At 57.0% G+C, this 17,431-nt stretch overlaps 6 protein-coding genes across 6 annotated transcripts; all 6 read left to right on the top strand.

Moving 5' to 3' along the window:
* Window positions 1–3,372: 3,372 nt before the first annotated feature.
* Window positions 3,373–4,971, top strand: LMJF_35_3470 (conserved hypothetical protein; the record flags this gene model as incomplete). The annotated part of the gene is made up of 1 exon (XM_003722693.1): window positions 3,373–4,971. One exon carries the CDS (start codon window positions 3,373–3,375, stop codon window positions 4,969–4,971), a length of 1,599 nt encoding a protein of 532 aa, XP_003722741.1.
* An 892-nt stretch (window positions 4,972–5,863) lies between these two features.
* On the top strand, window positions 5,864–6,973 carry LMJF_35_3460 (conserved hypothetical protein; the record flags this gene model as incomplete). The annotated part of the gene is made up of 1 exon (XM_003722692.1): window positions 5,864–6,973. The coding sequence occupies one exon, from the start codon at window positions 5,864–5,866 to the stop codon at window positions 6,971–6,973; it is 1,110 nt and encodes a 369-aa protein (XP_003722740.1).
* A 982-nt stretch (window positions 6,974–7,955) lies between these two features.
* LMJF_35_3450 (putative DNA-repair protein) lies at window positions 7,956–10,478 on the top strand (the record flags this gene model as incomplete). The annotated part of the gene is made up of 1 exon (XM_003722691.1): window positions 7,956–10,478. One exon carries the CDS (start codon window positions 7,956–7,958, stop codon window positions 10,476–10,478), a length of 2,523 nt encoding a protein of 840 aa, XP_003722739.1.
* Window positions 10,479–11,871: 1,393 nt separating this feature from the next.
* On the top strand, window positions 11,872–12,225 carry LMJF_35_3440 (conserved hypothetical protein; the record flags this gene model as incomplete). Its single annotated transcript, XM_003722690.1, has 1 exon — window positions 11,872–12,225. One exon carries the CDS (start codon window positions 11,872–11,874, stop codon window positions 12,223–12,225), a length of 354 nt encoding a protein of 117 aa, XP_003722738.1.
* A 1,380-nt stretch (window positions 12,226–13,605) lies between these two features.
* Window positions 13,606–15,366, top strand: LMJF_35_3430 (conserved hypothetical protein; the record flags this gene model as incomplete). The annotated part of the gene is made up of 1 exon (XM_003722689.1): window positions 13,606–15,366. The coding sequence occupies one exon, from the start codon at window positions 13,606–13,608 to the stop codon at window positions 15,364–15,366; it is 1,761 nt and encodes a 586-aa protein (XP_003722737.1).
* Window positions 15,367–16,174: 808 nt separating this feature from the next.
* LMJF_35_3420 (hypothetical protein) lies at window positions 16,175–16,744 on the top strand (the record flags this gene model as incomplete). The annotated part of the gene is made up of 1 exon (XM_003722688.1): window positions 16,175–16,744. The coding sequence occupies one exon, from the start codon at window positions 16,175–16,177 to the stop codon at window positions 16,742–16,744; it is 570 nt and encodes a 189-aa protein (XP_003722736.1).
* Window positions 16,745–17,431: the final 687 nt, after the last annotated feature.

Genomic DNA, 17,431 nt, shown 5'->3' with positions numbered 1-17,431 from the left:
CGTGTTCAGTAGCAGGAACGCGGCCTTCTTTGCTTATTTTTTAGAGAAACCGTCCGCCACCTGCTCTTATAGATTTTTTTTCATTGCCCAGCCATCGCTGCCCCCCTAATGCGAGACACCTCACTGCGCGGCATCTACGCTACGTGTTCACCCTCCGGGGTAGCCAAGCAGCCGCTCCCCCTATCCCTGCCAACGCCAAGCCGCCCCTGGTCCCGACAGGGTCAGGCGCCCAGAACGTGGGGAGGGTCAGTGCGACTTGTCGCTGCTTGATGGCAGCGGGCACGTCCTGGATGGCGTGCGTTGGAGCGACCTGCGACAGCGGATGTCTCTGCGCCACCCATATGGTGAGCAGAGTGTCAGCGCGATTCGGACATATCCCACCCGGCCCTCACACCGCTTGCTGGTGAGGGCCCTGAGCCACCCCGAGGGGGGCACCCCGCGGCCACTGGCATGATGATAGCTGCTGTAGGGCCACCTGCGTGGTGGAGGCCGGTGGGTTGCGTTGTAGACCAGGGCCATACTGCGCCGGCTGTCCGACGCTGCTTTGCGCCACGCCGTGGGGGCCTGAGGCAACGTCGTCGGGTAGAGTGGAGCTTCACTCGTGCTATGTCGCAGAACAAAGCTTCTTTTTGCAGTTACTGTGCCAGTCCACCGCGAACAAGTCAGAAAACAGATGCATACAACCACAGCCCACTCGTCTCTGTAGAGGGAGGGGGGGTACGGCTGCATCCTGGGCGTCTAGGACGAGCCGCCTGCCTTCGCATCGGACCATGCGCCGCACAGACTCTCCCTGTCCTTCCTCATCCATCCCTCGGGTGCGTGCTGCGTGGCAGGCGCCCCACGGACATGGGTGAGCTGCATGGCCTGATCCAACGCGGGCCGCGCCCAGGCTCCTGCTCGAGGGCGGAGACGGTGGCGTCTGCCGTGCGGGTAATAGGGGGGTGGTCAAGGCGACATGCCGGATGAGCTCGAGGAGGGCGTTGGCCCGCCTCAGGTCAGGGTCCTCGGTGGCCCTGCGCACCCCCTGCCTGTGTGCCATGCCTCGCCCTCGGCCGCTTCACGCGGCGGCATCCGATAATATGGAGACCCTCCGCATGGGGAGTCTGGAGGACCCGATGGTGCAACTCGGGCTGCTCTCGTGATGTCTCCGGCATCTGTGTCTCATCAGTGCAGCGCTGGACAGATGCCGAAGATGCCACATGTTGTGCGCACATGCGCTGCGGGGCTCACTGCTATGGGATTCCTTCGCGCCCTTTCCGTCCATTGCTCTTGCTCTCTCACCTCCGCACTCTTTCCTTCGACGTGACACACCAAGCCAGCAACGGTTGGCAGCGCGTGCGCACAGCGCCCGCATTTTCGGGCCATGGGGCCTGCTTCAGGACGGCGCTGTTGTCTGCGGAGGGGAAGGGGCTCGCTCTCTTCGTCTTCTCCATCCCCGTCGGTGCCACTGGGGCGTGCCGGGGTGGCGTGCACGCTCACCGCGTGAGGCGAGGTGTGCTTCGAGCGTCGGGCGATCCGCGAATCTCGCGCAGCATACCGGGCACCACGCCATCCGCGCACCGCCTTGTCGCTGCCAGGCACCCGCCGCTGCAGCGATCTCCAGTGCACGGACGGGGTGCCCGTGGCGGACCTGGGCGAGGATGGTCGCCTGCCGTCTCGTGAGCTCAGCATCCCTGTCCATCTGGTGTGGGACGGCTGCCGCCAAGCACCTCTTGTCTCAGCGCGCCGCATCGTGTATGGCGGCTTCGGGCGATGTCGGCCGGGCGTCTGGGGCCGGCGACCAGGCGTGTGATCCACGCAGTCGGCGCCGGCTCCTCTGCGCGTTGGTGGCTGCGCGTGAGGGCGGTGTGTGCGTGCGGGGCTCCAAAGGGGTCGCTGCCTGCACCCCCGCGTGGGCGCCGCCGAGGGGCAGTGGACCCGCTTCCTCGAGCAGGTCTCCGCTGCCCGCGCGCCGTGGGGTGCCCACTGCGACCGCGGCCCTGGGGGAGGGGGCGGGGCGTTGCGGGGCTGCGCCCCTCCGTCGGGGCTGGCTCTTTGGTGCTCTTCGATGGGTGCGTCCAAGTGAGGGCATGCTCGGGCGGCGCGCGGGGGGGGGGGCCTCTTCACGGGGGCTGCCTCCAGCGGCGTCCGTTTTGGCGGCCAGAACGGCCTACGAGCGGCCCCACCCGATGGGGCAGCTCCCCCGGCGGTGTCCGCCACGAGTCTCGCCATGCGGTTTGCCTTGTCCGTGGGTGGCGCGTTGCGGCTGTGCACGTGCGGTGGTGGGTGCGGCTGCGTGGCGGATCCGCCGCTTCTCCATGATGCGCCTTCGGGCCGTTGTGGTGGCCCCGGGGTCAGTGCGCCCCTCTGAGGCTCACGCGTCTTTGCGCCCTCGTCGCTGCGGCGGGCGCAGCCCTTGCGGATCGATTTGGCAACCAGGGGGCAGCGGGCTTGGCCACGCGGTGGCCACCCGGCGCTGTGCCGTTTCGGGACGCCATCGCCGCTCACGGGCGCCAGGTGTTTGCCCTTGGGCGTAGCGCGCGGGGATGAGGGCGGGGGGAAACCGGACGGGCCAGGCCGAGTTGGCCGCGGAGCAGGCCGGCCGGCACCCCGCGCCCCCCACCACGCAGGCGGCCCTACAGCAGCTATCATCATGCCAGTGGCCGCGGGGTGCACCCCTCGGGGTGGCTCAGGGCCCTCACCAGCAAGCGGTGTGAGGGCCGGGTGGGATATGTCCGAATCGCGCTGACACTCTGCTCACCATATGGGTGGCGCAGAGACATCCGCTGTCGCAGGTCGCTCCAACGCACGCCATCCAGGACGTGCCCGCTGCCATCAAGCAGCGACAAGTCGCACTGACCCTCCCCACGTCCTGGGCGCCTGACCCTGTCGGGACCAGGGGCGGCTTGGCGTTGGCAGGGATAGGGGGAGCGGCTGCTTGGCTACCCCGGAGTGCGGACACTGACGGACGATGAACGGCATTGTGTCTTTCTGTTAGAGTACAGCTCGGAGGCTTTGTGAAAGAAAAAGAAAAAAATTGCTGAGCGACGTGGGTGAAATGCTGAGACAAGGAGCGGATTAGCGTGATTTTCGAGATCTGTCTTGGCGAACATTTTTGGCGATACAATCACCAAGCTGCTTGTCAATTGCCTGCCTTCTTTTTGGTTTGTGTCCTCGTTCGCCTGAGCTTTTTTGGTGGCATTCGTTGAAGTGGTTGGAGACAATCCGAGATCGACTAAGGTTGATCTCTCTTTCGTCACGGAGCGTACGCGTTCCGCAGGGCTTCTTGAAAACACAATGCACTTCGGTCATCGTTTGATGCTGTGACTTTTTCTTTCGCCCTTGTTTTTTGCGTTGCACTGAGCACTGGGTAAATTGCTGACGAAGGGCGAAATGCGAAATGCCTTGGTCTTCTCGGGTCAAGGGGCACATGCTAAGGGCATGTGTCTTTCCCTCCTGGATGACCCCGCGGTTGTGCAGGTATGGGAACGCATGGCAGATTGTATGATGCGCAATTACGGCATCTCATTACAGCACATCATCCAAGAAAACCCAAAGAAAGTAGCGGCGCGTAGCGACGCTTTTGTTGTTGATGAAGTCTGCAAACGGCCCTGCACAGAAGTGCTTAATATGAAAGAGTCGACACCATGCACTCACACGATCACACACCCAGACGGTGTGATGCAGTTAACGTATCTAACGCAGCCGTGTGTTCTCGCCGCACAACTTCTTGCATACGAAAAGTTGAAGCAGGGCAATCCACAGGTATACAATAGGCAAATTTCCTGCATCGCCGGGCATAGCCTAGGTGAATTTACCGCGCTTACAGCTCTCGGTGTCTTTAGTCCCGAGACCGCTCTCGATTTAACCTTCAAGCGTGGTCTGCTCATGGATCAGGCTTGCGATGGTGTCCCGCGCGGAAATAGAAAACTGTACGCCTGCAGTCCTCAGCGAGCAAATCTCAGCGACAACAGCGAGACGGCAGACGAAGTTTTTTTCGCGCTTCTTGAGGTGATCGCACAATCTCTTGCGCATACATCCTCATTCGTGGAAGTGGTGAACAACAACATCAGGCACCAGCAATACGTCGTGGCTGGCGACCTTGTCGGGCTAGCTGTGCTGGGAAAATGCCTGGATCCGCAATACCGGGCAAACTGTGCTAGCGGTGAGGATGTTGAATCCCTTGTAAGCCATGCTCTCACATCCGTCCGCATCGATAACAGAGATGGTGTGGCAAGAGATCCGAATATTGTCCACGATGGGGATTTTGCAACGTCATCAGCGCAAAAGTACGGCTCAAGATCAACGTTTCGCCGGTTCATTAAGGGTGCGGACGACGGATTTACTCCGTCACTAGAGGAACTTACGCACCTCACCCTGGAGGAGGACGGCCGCAGTGGCCTTAAGAAGAAATCATGGTTTATTCCTCTGATCATGGAAGTTCCATTTCATTCGAGCAAGCTTCGGCGCGCCATGGATGCGTTTCTTCCTGTCCTGCGCACAGCCCTGCCAGACGAGGCGGCTCTTCGGGAACTGTTCTCGATTTCAAAAGATGGACTTCTCGATGAGGAGCGCCGCGCCCACCCTTTGTGGATCACGAATTTGACGGGGAGAATATTCGACCCGTTGAACAGGGCTTTTCAGCAAAGTGCGCTTGAACGCATGAAAAGGGCGAATATTGGCGAAATCCGCCACAAAGGCCGGTTTGAGAGCACTCTTGTTGTCGATACATTTACCAGCGGCGCCGCGGAAGGAAACGTGAGGGAGATGGCGGCTGCAGTGCTGGCAGCTCAGCTCGCTCACCCTGTACAATGGATAACAACAATGGAGGAAGTTGTTGTGGCGCAAAGATGCTCACGCATTCAAGAAGCGTCGCCGAAAAGGAACACATCGGAAATGTTTAGGCGAGCTTCATTTTTCGCTGACGATGACCGAAGCCGCAACATTTTCCTTCAAGTGTCTTCCTTTCCAAGTGAAGCGCCACTTTTCTAGTTTCAGTTATATCAGCTTTTTTCAATGAGGAGTTGCGCATATTCGGCCTCATGGGTTTATTTCCAAGCTTGAGACGCTGTCGTGTACAATTCAATATGCGGATATAAACAGTTCTAAAAAGTAAGTCTATTGGGACTTCGTTTTATGTTTTTCCTGACTTCGCAGCGCCATGAAAGCACCTGTGAAAAAGAAAAGACATGCTTTTTCCCGCGCTTTCTTTGTAATGATTCTGCTACGGTGGCCTTTTTGTGTTGCCAATGCTTGAGGCTTTCACTGAAGTGCACGCGATCAAAGAGACGAAATCCCCCGAAAAAGGTACAGAACGAAACAGCAACGCTTGACTGCTGCTCTCAGCAATCTGCTTCTCTGTGGGGGACTTCGCACTCCGCTCAAAATGTTATCAAAAGGCTTTCTCATTTTCTCTTTCTGCTGTCTGTCTTCTTTCTACTCGTTATATTCCTGTGATACCTGATTTCACTGGGGAAATATATATATATATCGACACCATATCCTTCACAACTAACCACATTTTATTTCCTTTGTCCTCTGCTTCTTATTGGAAACGGTTTGCATCAGAACCCCAAACAACATGTATCGAGCCAGTCTTCTCAAACGAAGTCCCCGTGGCCTCTTTTCCCCTACTTCAGGCAGGTTGCTTTGGTGGGGATGCAAGGAAAGTGATCTTCACCGCCTTGCTCGACAGCGCCCGTGGTGGGAAACGGCTGCCATTTTCACCGGGCTTCTCGTTTTCGTAAATGTGACGAGCGCATTCTTTTATGCACTGAACCGATGGTACCAGCACTGGCGACCCTCAGGAAATGAGCTGCACATTCGCGATTCAATCGATCAGAAGTTGTTTTCAAGGCCTGATCTAGCCGTCGTTGCCGTGCGAATGTTGCTGCATCATGCGCTCAGTAACACGCAAACACCATTCGGATGCCCTATTGTGGCACCTGAGAATTACCGTGAAGAGGCCGAGGAGATTGTAGACTTCATTTGGAAACTTAACGCAGATCAGCCAATGTACACCTTTCCCGATTTGTGGGCGATGCTCACAGCAAAGGCAATGGCTCGCCTTGGTGGACCCAACGTAGTACCGTTTCGTGGTCGCGATGACCCACCGGAGTTCATGACGCGTGACTTGCTCCTCGCATTTCCGCGTTCGCTGGTTCACGAAGACGACCGTGATGTCCTGAACATGAAGCGTGTTTTATCGCGTCAAGGATTTTCATTGGAGCAAGTGGTTGCCTTGATTGGGTGCAACCGTTGTATTGGGTTTCACGACGCCGCGAACTTTCATACACGTGAGGAGGTGAAGCCAAAGATGAAGCGGCGCCCGGGGGTGATTGGGCCCAGTGACGACGAGTTTCACCTGCCTGGAACGATTCAGAAAACTACGATGGACCCGTATGTGTTTGGCTCAGAGTACTTTGATCTTCTGCTGGATTACAAGTGGCGTCAGCCAGGATTGTTCCAGCAGGGAAGGAAGGGCGCGTATAGGTGTAACGCGAAGGAGCGCGCGCGCCAAGTAACCTTACTCGATCCTTTTTCTGAGAAATCGTACGAGTCGCAGCAACGTAGGATGAGGGCTGCTGAAAAAGCGCGGGAGAGTAGTGATGCAGCGGGCAAACGTATCCCTTCAACTCTTGGAGGCAACGATAGTGCTCCAGGTCGTGGTCGCTTTGATCGCAGCGGAGAGGCTCAGTTCATTCCGGGTGCGCATAGTGCTAACTGGAGCGATAGTGTGGAGAGTAGCAATCGAGAACCGGACATCGCTGGCGATCCCGACTACGAAGCTGAGCGCGTGGCCGTTTCTGTTGACCCGTGTGAGCATGTTTCAATGCGCGGTATGGATGTTATGCTTTTGGATGATGCTCTCACGAAAGGCTGGCTTTATCAGTTTGGGGATAACGAGCTTGAGTTCTACGCCGCCGTATCGGAGGTGATTTTAAACATTCAAGGCAGGGGTTACAATCCGAATAAGCTTGCAATGTGGAAGTGAGCAGATGCACGGCCATTTAAGTTGAAAGAAGTCACTTTTCCCCGACAGGCGTGAGTGCCCATCAACCTTTTTCACATCTGTTTTCTTGTGATGGATGACCATCTGCACATCTCACAAACAAAAAAAAGATTAGGCTCGCATAGGCCGGTGGCTCGCACTACTGAAAAAATAGTTTCTGGGAAGAGTTCCGGTATGTTTTCCCGCATCGGATGACTCGATGCATTGCTGCAACACTCAACACGGTTAAGGAAGGGGTCTTTCATGTTCGTTGCGCCACCTCTGCAACGGCCATTTTCCATATACCCTTTGCAGCTTGATTGGTTTTCACTTCACATGGATGCCTTTATTTTGAGCGCTCTGTCTTCCCTTGCATGGCGCTTTTTTTTGGTGCTGCTGGCATATCCATACATATATACGTATATACATATATATACATATATACATTTGTTGATTCTCAAAACTGCTGTTGCGTTTCACACAAGCAGTGAAGTGGCCACAATTGCACGTGTTAGTTTGGCACCGCGGAGAGCAACATCAGGAAACGAAAGGACATTTACGTGTCCTTCGATCCTTCGCCTGTTTCTCTCTTTCTCACGGCTAACTCTGTGGCTGCGGCACTGTGCAATCTTGCATATTTATCGAGACTTTCACGCTCCTCTTTTTCCCCCTTTTCCTTTTGGACATCATACTGTGGTCATCGTTTTTATTGGGAAAAATACGGAGGAGAAGACGAACCGGTTGGGTCTTTTACGTCGTGACCTTGACCTTATTTCTGCTCTTGTACTGGGCTTCTCTTCGCTAGCTGTGCATTACACTATGCTTCTACTATGTTGACAGTCCATCAATAATGAGCTCCAACACCCGAAGGGCTGCAACGTCGGTCGCCTCAGCGGCGACTGCTACTGTGGATGGGTATCTGCGCAATATGTCAAAGCGGCTGCGCATTCCGACCGCCGAAGGCGGCCGCGGTACACGACGAAAAATGGCCATGGTGACATCCGCCAGCGTACCCGCTGATCCAGCCGAGACGCGTAACGTCACGGAGAAGGACCAGAGCAACTTGGCCGCCGATGTGGACGAGTGGGATGAAGTGGAGCTTCCAGTCGCCTTTTCTCCTGCCAAGAAGCAGGAAGAAAGCGAGAGCGGCAGCTTAGTCAAGAAGGGTCTGACCGATGACGGCGAAGGTGAGGCCGTGAAGCATGAGACCGCTTACGCGGTTTCAACTGTCAAGACAGAAGTAACGACTACGACAACGGGTGAGGCAGATACTGTAACATCGGGTGGCGTGAAGGAGGAACTGGTGAGTGTGGACACGGAGGCGGCTGCGAGCGATCGACCCCTGATGGAGTGGGCGCAACTGCCGCTTGTGGGACGGCCACGCGCTTCAGATACATGGCGGCAGCGTGACCCAGCTTATGAGGCCATGATGGAGCAGAGGGATTTGCTAGCCGCAAAGCGTCGCTCGGAGCGCATTCAGCGCGTCTGTGAGTCGCTCTTCGCACTCCTGGCTGTGCTCATTCGAGCCCGTCTGCTCTGGCGTGAGTCGTGTCATCCCGGTTTCGTTAAACAGCTTCTCCGGCTCCATGTGTCGCGCGGAAGGGGCCCGAAACGCTCACGCTGCGAAGATCCTTCTGGAAAGGCAACAAGTGCTTACGTTTTTCTCAAAGCAGTAGCCACCGCAAAGGTGCTGGTGGCGGAGTCGACAAAGCCGTCGCATCGCAAGCCCTCGCTCGCCCCAGCGTGGGTGACGTGCGCAAAAGACGCGGTGCAGAACAAAACCTCGGCGGCCGTGAAAGTACTCATTGAAACAATCAACGACTACTTCAAGTTAGAGGCACTGGCGGCTCCAGCTTCGTCGAGTGGACGCGAGGCACCTGTTGGTGCCGCGGCGTATACTGTTGCTCCGTCGTCTGCCGAGCAAGACTTTTCCGACTGGTCGATGCCTGTCAAACCAGGGTTTCTCTTCACGAAGACAGCAGAGCGTCATTGCCGTGTCTCTGCGGATGCGCCACTCGAGTTGCCTCATCCCCTTTACTTCTCCCTTGTGTTTCTGGCATTGGCGCGCGTGGCGGGACTGAGCTGCCGTCTTGTGGTGGCGAAGCTGGGAAAGACGCAGCTGGAGAAGGCTCGTGCAGCGGGGCCTGCCGGCGACACTGCCAATGGGTACAACGACACAAGTGAGGGCAAGGACAACACCGCGGACGGTGAGAGCGAAGATAGCACTCGCCGGCCGCTGCGAGTTCTTTCCATTTTTGAAGGCCGCGAGAAGCGCAAGGCATCGGATCGCACCGACGCCAGTGGGGTTGCTCGAGCGGGCAAGGGGTCGAAGAGGCAGCGACCATCAGCAGGGTTGGCAGAAGACACCAAAGACCGTGAGGAGCTCAAGTCAAAAAAGCTGCCCACTTCATGCTACTGGGTGGAGGTGTGGTCCGCGGAGCGCGAGAGCTTCCTTTCTGTCAACCCGTGCCAAAGCTGCGCCACCCTTTGGGGTGCATCATACACGCTGTCAGTCTCTGGTCACGTGGCGGTGGACGCGACGCCGCGGTACATCTCCAAGTACAGCACCGCATACGCCTACGGTCGTCGCCTCGGCACCTGTCGGCAGCACCGATTCTTGTGGCGCGACGAACTCGCCTGGGATGATACCCGTGAGCTGTCTGAAGTGCTGCGTGCCACCTTCAACGTGGCTGCCCCACACACGAGCTCGCTGGCGCAGCGGCAGCAGCAGCGGGAGAGCCGGCAGCTACACTCCCTCATGTACTCGGAGGCCGTGCCCACAACGCTGAATGCTCTTCACCGCCACCCACTCTATGTGACAGACTCCGACCTTGCGCGGCATGAGGGGGTATACCCAAAGGATGCAAACACGACCGTGGGAAGCGTGAAGGGTCGCTTGGTCTACAAGCGTTCCGCGGTCGTGAGTCTGCGGTCTCGCGACGGGTGGTTGCGCGAGGGGCGCAGCCTGCTCACGGAGGACCAGCCAGCGTACAAGGTTGTGGCGCCACCCGCCTCTCGCCCGTTTGCGGCACCGTCAACACTCTACGGTCGTTGGCAAACACAGCCATTCGAGCCACTGCCACTCACTGCAGGCGATCCTCCGAGCATTCCACATCACGGGCGGACGTCGTGGTACATCTTACTCGACAAAGCCCCGCCACAGGGAATTGTGCACCTGACCCAGCCCCAGATATCTCGCGTGGCGCGCCGCATGAAGCTAGACTTCTGCTTGGCTGTGGTTGGCTTTGAGCGGCGCCGCACCGACGAGCATCGCCGCGGGCATTGGGAGACCGTCATCAATGGCATTGTTGTCAAGGAAACGGACAGCGTCGCACTCCTTCACGCCTACGAGGAGTGGGTGCAACTAGTGCAGGAGCAGGAAGCGACGAAGCGAAGACAGCGTGCGTTTCACTGGTGGCTTTTGCTTGCGCAGCGTCTTCTGGCGTTAAAACGGCTGCAGGATCAGTACGCCAAGGGACTCGGCGCTGGCTCGATGCCAATGCAATGATTAGGGTTGTTCCTCGTGTTTTTTTTTCAGCGTGCACGATCTCCCGAATGACGGTTAACACTTCAATGCGTGGTGCCAGGGCCCAGTGCCCAACTCTGTGGAGGAAGCCAAGCAGCCGCTCCCCCTATCCCTGCCAACGCCAAGCCGCCCCTGGTCCCGACAGGGTCAGGCGCCCAGGACGTGGGGAGGGTCAGTGCGACTTGTCGCTGCTTGATGGCAGCGGGCACGTCCTGGATGGCGTGCGTTGGAGCGACCTGCGACAGCGGATGTCTCTGCGCCACCCATATGGTGAGCAGAGTGTCAGCGCGATTCGGACATATCCCACCCGGCCCTCACACCGCTTGCTGGTGAGGGCCCTGAGCCACCCCGAGGGGGGCACCCCGCGGCCACTGGCATGATGATAACTGCTGTAGGGCCACCTGCGTGGTGGAGGCCGGTGGGTTGCGTTGTAGACCGGGGCCATACTGCGCCGGCTGTCCGACGCTGCTTTGCGCCACGCCGTGGGGGCCTGAGGCAACGTCGTCGGGTAGAGTGGAGCTTCACTCCTGTTGGGTGGCAGAGAATGGACTCACGGGAAAGGAAACAAAGCATGGGTGCCGCAGTGACGGCGACTCTGACGTCTGCGTTGTTTTTTATCCTTTTTTCTCGCGTCTGCATTTCCTCCCCCTTTTTCGTGACGCACGCTTGTGTGTTCTTGACCGCTGTCGGCTTCCTGTGGTGTTCTGCTGACACCCGGTGTCACCGCAGATAAGGGGGCGAAAAAAAAGTGGCCCAGCGAAGCAAAAAAAAAAATAGCAATAAGAAAAGCTCTTGTCGAGGTGGCAGAGGTCCAACCCGTTGAGAGAGGGATGACGACCCCGGCCTCCACGAAGTCTCCAAACGGCTCCTATGGATCTGGGGAAACGGCAGTGCCACTTATGCCGTTGCAGGGAGCGCCTTAAAGCTTCTGTGAGTGCCCAGGTCTTGGAGAAGATGCGCGTGAACGTGACTTGGCTGCCTTGCATCACCTGTGCCACGCATGCCCATCTCATTGGTTTTGTGCATATCATGTCATTCGCCTTGTGCGGTCGTTCACAGTATCACCATTTCCACTTGGTCCACGCACTTTTTGATCTGCACTCCTTCGTTAGTATTCTTGTTGCCACAACCACACAGAAACTCGCGTGCGTGTTCCAGGTTGCTGTTTCCTTGATGGTCTCGTGCCTGACTGACCTCTTGTGACGAGCCAGCTTTTATACCCACATCGACGCACCCACTGCTCCCCCTACATACATATCTTCACATCTTCCCTTTCCATCCAAACGCGTTCACCTCATCACGTAACTCTGCGCTATTACCGCCTCTTACCCCTCAGAAGACCCGCTCTCCCCAAACACGCACACACGCAACCGCAATGTATGCCCAGCACATTCAATCCACCCCAAGCAACAAGTTCCCTGTGTTCCAGGGCGTGTCGCCGCGCGTGACGGCACAAACCTACCAGAGTCACCGTGGCGAGTACGTCTCCATCATTTTTGAGCTGACGGGCCCGGGTGAGTTCAAATGTGGCGTGACAGGCATGTCGGTAAAGGTGGTTGGCGTGCCGGAGGCAGTGGAAGTGAGCCGCGTCTGCGAGTTTATCTGCTACGTCGATCCTTCCACGGGGGATCTGACGTACTTTCAGCACGCCATGCTGGATGACGAATTCGACTTTGAGGTGTACCGTCGCCTCGTGAGCCTGACGACCAAAGTGCCACAGCTTTTTTGAACAGCTCTGCGCGAAGTTAGAGGAAAGAGCGACGATGAACGGCGTGATTGCCCATCGTCAGTGATGGGTGTACTTCAAGCCAGCAAGCAAAGCAGATGAAGAGTGTTGCGCTGATAGACACACACTCAAACAGGGGAGCCACGCCAAGGTGTATCGTTACTTTCTTTCCACGGCACCCACTCACAGACCGAGGAAAGAGCGCGCTTCTGGCGCTGACATAGAACACCTGCCGTCATACTGAGAAGAACCACGAGTGCGCGCAGGAATACAAAACATGAGCGCAACGCTCGATTGCATTCAAGGCCGCTTTGTCCCTCCGCTCCTCTGTGTTGCGTATGATAGAAGATAACCAGAAACCAACAGAGAGGAAAGCAGCACCAGGTAGGGTCGACCGGTTCAGTTGTGGAGAGTCTGTGCTTTTCTTTCTCTCCGCCGGGTTAGCCGCAACTCAAGATGCATGGCATCGAAGACGAGATGAAGCGATCCGGGAGAGAAGGCGGCTGACCACGGGTGCACGTGCGCGAGTGCGCTTGATTGTTTCTCCCCCCTCCCGCTCTCGTTCCCTCTTCACATGTGCGCGCGTCATCGCGCGGTTGAGCCTTTTATCCTTTACTAGGCGTCCAATGATGTCCGCAGTGAACATCAGTGGGTCTTCTGTTTTCTTTTCCTGCACAATAGTGTGTGTAAGTGTGCTTGCGTGTTTCCGAGGCTATCTGTGCGTGTTCTTTTGCTGGTCTCCTTCCATACATGCTAATAATACAGATCAAGACAACAAGAAAACCAAAAAAAGGACGCATGCATGAAGGGCAGCGCACTACGGCGCTTCCACATCCTCAACACGATACGACTGCGTGCTCTTGTCGCACCAGCGCTCTCCCTGTCCTTGAGCGACGCAAGCGAAGACATCAGCCTTGTGTTTCCGCTCGTTCACATACATACGCAAATTTCGGCCACAGAAAGATGCAGAAGGAATGACTTTGTGTGTGTGTGTGTGTCTGCTGTGGCTGTGGCACACCGCCCCCCCTCCCCCTCCTGTTGCACTTTTCGGTCGTGGGACTCGTGTACTCCGCCATAAGCGTGTGTCGCGCTTTGAATGCGGTGTGTGCGCCTTGCGGTTTAACCACGCCGAACCCCTCACTCGTGCGTTCTGTTTGACTGCCCCTCTTCTTTCACACTGCATGTGTGCATGTCTGCTAGTGCACTTGGCGGGTGTGCGCGCTCCCATTGTTTTGCTTGGGTGATTACTACTGTGTACACCACGAGTACATTCATATAAACAACCCCACACACGCGCGTGTGAGACAACCTTCACGTTGCGTGAGGGTCGAGAAAGTGCGAATCGAATCCACACACGGGTAAGCAACCACCATTTTCTGCCTAATGCAGCTCGATGACTGGGACACGTATCGCGAGACACTACTCTACGCACGAGAGTTGGCCGTGCTTCTCCCGTCGTCGTGGAGTGAATTGTCGAGTGAGCAGTCGGCGACAAAGTCTTCCTCGTCGCTGTCACATTCTAGTTCGTTGCCGTCTCTTGCGTTCGTGAAGCGAGTGGAAGCGCCTTTGCTGACGCAATGGATGACGGCGGCGGCAGCGGCACCCGTCACTTGCCATTGTAGCAGTGTAGGTGACAGTGTCGAAGACATGGATTATGCCACTGCCGTCGTAGCGGCGCGTTGGACGAGGATGCTGGGCATGTGGATCGTCTTGCGAGTAGAGCTCCTGTGCAATACAAGTGGGGGAGTGCTGACTCTCGCGGAAGAGTACGAAGTGGGGCGCTACAGACAGTATTTCGTGCCCCTTGCGTGGCCGATGCTGGATCGAAGCATTCGAGAGCGGCTCGCTGCGCGTCTGTGCGCATTGGCAGATAAACGGAGGGTGAGCCAGCCAATGGGCGGCACCAGCTGCGCCAATGACATGGCTGCCTCTTCCTTCTGCGGCACCCTTCTCGGGAAGGATGAGGAAGACGAACAGGCGTGTGACGAGGTTTGCACGCGAGCTATGGAGGCTACCCAGCGTGTAGCGCGCGAGCAGCTCCGCATCAGCTGGGATGCGTTGCACCCCAGCAGTATTCCTGCTACCGTAGGCGCGAAGCTGAAACGGCTTTCCGCGCAGCAGAGTCGACGCCATGAATCTGAAACTGGCTCTTTACCGCGACCAGTCGTAGTGCACACCAACTGTCTTGGTGGCCTCCTACACGCGCTGACGAGTTTTCGGCTGCGGCCGCAACGGCAACATGCAGACCACGGCTCGGCGCCGTTGCTGACCTTAACGCAGAATGCACTCCTTCATATTGGCTACGACCTGCTCACCAAAGTGAGGTCGTCCGTGATCGAGCGCTGCTACTACCTTATCCCCGCCCTGCTCGACTATGAGTCGTGCTTACTCTTCTGCGAGGCGATGCTGAAGGAGAGCGCGGCATTGCAGGCGCATGAGAAGGAACTGACGAGGACGCAGAGCATCTTGCGGCTCACTCTGCAGAGTTTACTGCAGTCTGCCCTTGGCATGTATCGGCATGTCATTGAAGCCTTGTTGGTTGACTACAAGAAGAGCGCTTGCAAGTCGTCTGCAAGTTCTACACCACGACTTGTGAAGGTGTCGGCACATCTGTTGCCGGCGAACCCGCTTGTCGCTCAAGAAGCTGCACAAAAGCAGCACGCATCCGATGCCGTCGTTCCGTCGAAACCACCAACCCACCCGGGTGCAGCTGACGGGTGCAGTGCATCAGCGGTGATGCGGCTCTCTGAACCAGCTTTTTCTATCCTGGTGGAAGTGCTGGAGCCGACTTGTGATCTACTGCAACGCTACCCCGCGGACTGGAATGTCCTCTGGACCAGGTCCCTCACAGGCCCCGACGGGCGCGACCAGGGTGCGACTTCTGGTAGCCACATAGCAAGGGAAGGGGGACTGCTCTCGCCTTCATCCCGCAGGCAGCGCCTGGTGAGCCAGCAGCGACAGCGCTCTATTGCTATGGATGTGCGAAGAGAGGTAGTGTCTTTTCTTGACGCAGAGGTGTCCAACTGCTTTGCCGCTGCTGCGGCAGGGTCTGGAGCGGCCTCCAAGAAGGCGCAGCAGCAGGCAGCCGCAGATGCATACCTTACAGCCACATACCTCTCCGCGTATGGGCCACACTGGCTATAAGCGGAGGCGGAGAGGCACGCGATCCTCTGCACCCGCTTGAGGCAAGCCAGCCCTCTCCGCGTTGCTGTCACGCTGCTTCATATGTATGCGCTGAATACGGGACATACACGAAAGACAATGGAGAAAGAATGAAACCTCTTCACAGCCCCCCTCCCCCCCCTCCACATACACACACACACACACACGCAACAAAAGCGTTGGTGCAAGTTAGAGAGAGGGGGTGCAATGGCTCTCTGTTACACTTTTTCTTTGTGTCTCTCTTGATCGGCAGCTGACATGCGAAGTGGTCTCCCCTCTCACTTTCAAGCTTTCAGAAGTGCACCCCACGTGCAATGTGAGCCGCTGGAGCTGTTTTCTGCCTTCGGGATGCTGCGCGTGATGATTGTCACTGGTCCGCCTCTTCTTTCTGGAATCACCACGTCACTCTTCTCTGCCGCTCTTTTTCTTGTTCTTTCGTCGTGCACTATTTCAAACGTGCAAGGCATCTCAGCTCGCCAGCCGTTAATGTATGTGCGTGTGCGTGTGCGTGTGTGTGTGTGTGTGTTCCACTTGTGTTGTGGGTAGTCACTGAAGCGCATGCATGCTCTGCCGCCTTCGACGTGAGTTCGGCGCTTCTTCCTCTTGCCTTTTGAACGCCAACGAAACGCTGGAGGTGACGTCGCCCTCACAAGTGCGCGTTTAGCCCCACCCGCGCCCTTCTCCAGAGAGACGCATGGGCGGTACCCAGTGACCATTTCTCTGCACCTTTGCTTCCGCTTTTACCGAAAAAAAAACGACAACGACACCATCAACGGTGCGAATGCCAAACATGCGCTCCACCGCCGCCAAGAAGTCGTTCCACCCACCTTTCAAGCATACAGCTCCGTGCAACACTGCAGCATCCATTCACGCGGTGGCGCGACAGCTGCACCGCAGCCAGGCGTTTGCGCTACATGCAGCGCCCTCCTTTGCAGATGACCCCTGCGCAGCGAATACCTCGTCAACTCCTGCACCGCTCGCACCAGATACGGCTGTCGCGGTGTCCGAGCCCTTCACAGCGCCCAAGACGGCATCGGAATGTGACGATGTCACCCCACCGCGAGGCGGGACAACCGATCCTCTCCCCAGCACCGAGACTGACGTTGCCTTCGAGAGGTGTAGGCCTTCTCGCCGGCAGCTACAGCAGCGCATCGACGCTCGCCGAGCCGAGCTTGCAGGCGCGAAAGCGTGGTCACTCGTAGAAGACACGCTGTATTGGGTGACAGTTTCGCAGACGGCACTGCAGCACTTGGCGGACGCTAAGGCAGCAGGCCAGGTGGAACGGGTAATGTCAGAGCTTCACATTGACCCGCCGACGGTGCTGTTCTCAGTGGAGGAAGGTAGCTTCTCTCACCAATGAATGAGCGCCCTCCTGTGCGCACGTGCACTCTTGCGGTTGACAGAGTGAGGCACCTGGGATGTTCCCGCTAGCTGCGCATTACGAAAAGACGAGCAACAACAGAAAGACAGAAAGCGAAACCACAAAAAAAAAGGAGCGAGAGGACGGCATATTCGTCTGCACCTTCATGGCTCGCACTTCGCAGATGCTCGCACCGCTTTCCTTGCTTTTTTTTTTCTCTTCAACGCTGCTGTTTGCCACTTTTGGTATCTTTTTTTTTTTCTTACGTTCGTCACGCACGAAAACCATCAAATATGCGGATCACTTGTGACCGAGTTCCAGCCACGAGAGCGGCACACTAATCGGCTGCGGTGCGGCACCAACTGTGACGTCGCAGTATGCATCCTGGCGATGCACTTGGGTAAGGCTTTCGTTCCGATCGAATCCTGCATCTACCCCTTTTCTTTGTAGTAGTAAGTGAATCGATCTCGGTCGCGCACATGCCCAGCGTCACTAGTGCTTGGAGCTCCGATTTCCTGCTCCTGTGACTCTCTTCACCCCTGGTGATGCGCGCGGGACCGACACGAACGACTTTCTCGTTTTTCATCCACCGTAAACTCCGCTCGTTTTGCATTTTTTTTTTGGCTTCTCACTTTCACGACACCAGTGAGTGGAGGGCACTGCCGTGGCTGTGTGATGTGGCCGGCA

Source organism: Leishmania major, chromosome 35 (assembly GCF_000002725.2).
Source record: "Leishmania major strain Friedlin complete genome, chromosome 35".
Taxonomy (NCBI): domain Eukaryota; phylum Euglenozoa; class Kinetoplastea; order Trypanosomatida; family Trypanosomatidae; genus Leishmania; species Leishmania major.
Note: the sequence above shows the minus strand (reverse complement) of the source record. Positions and strands in the feature narration are given on the sequence as shown.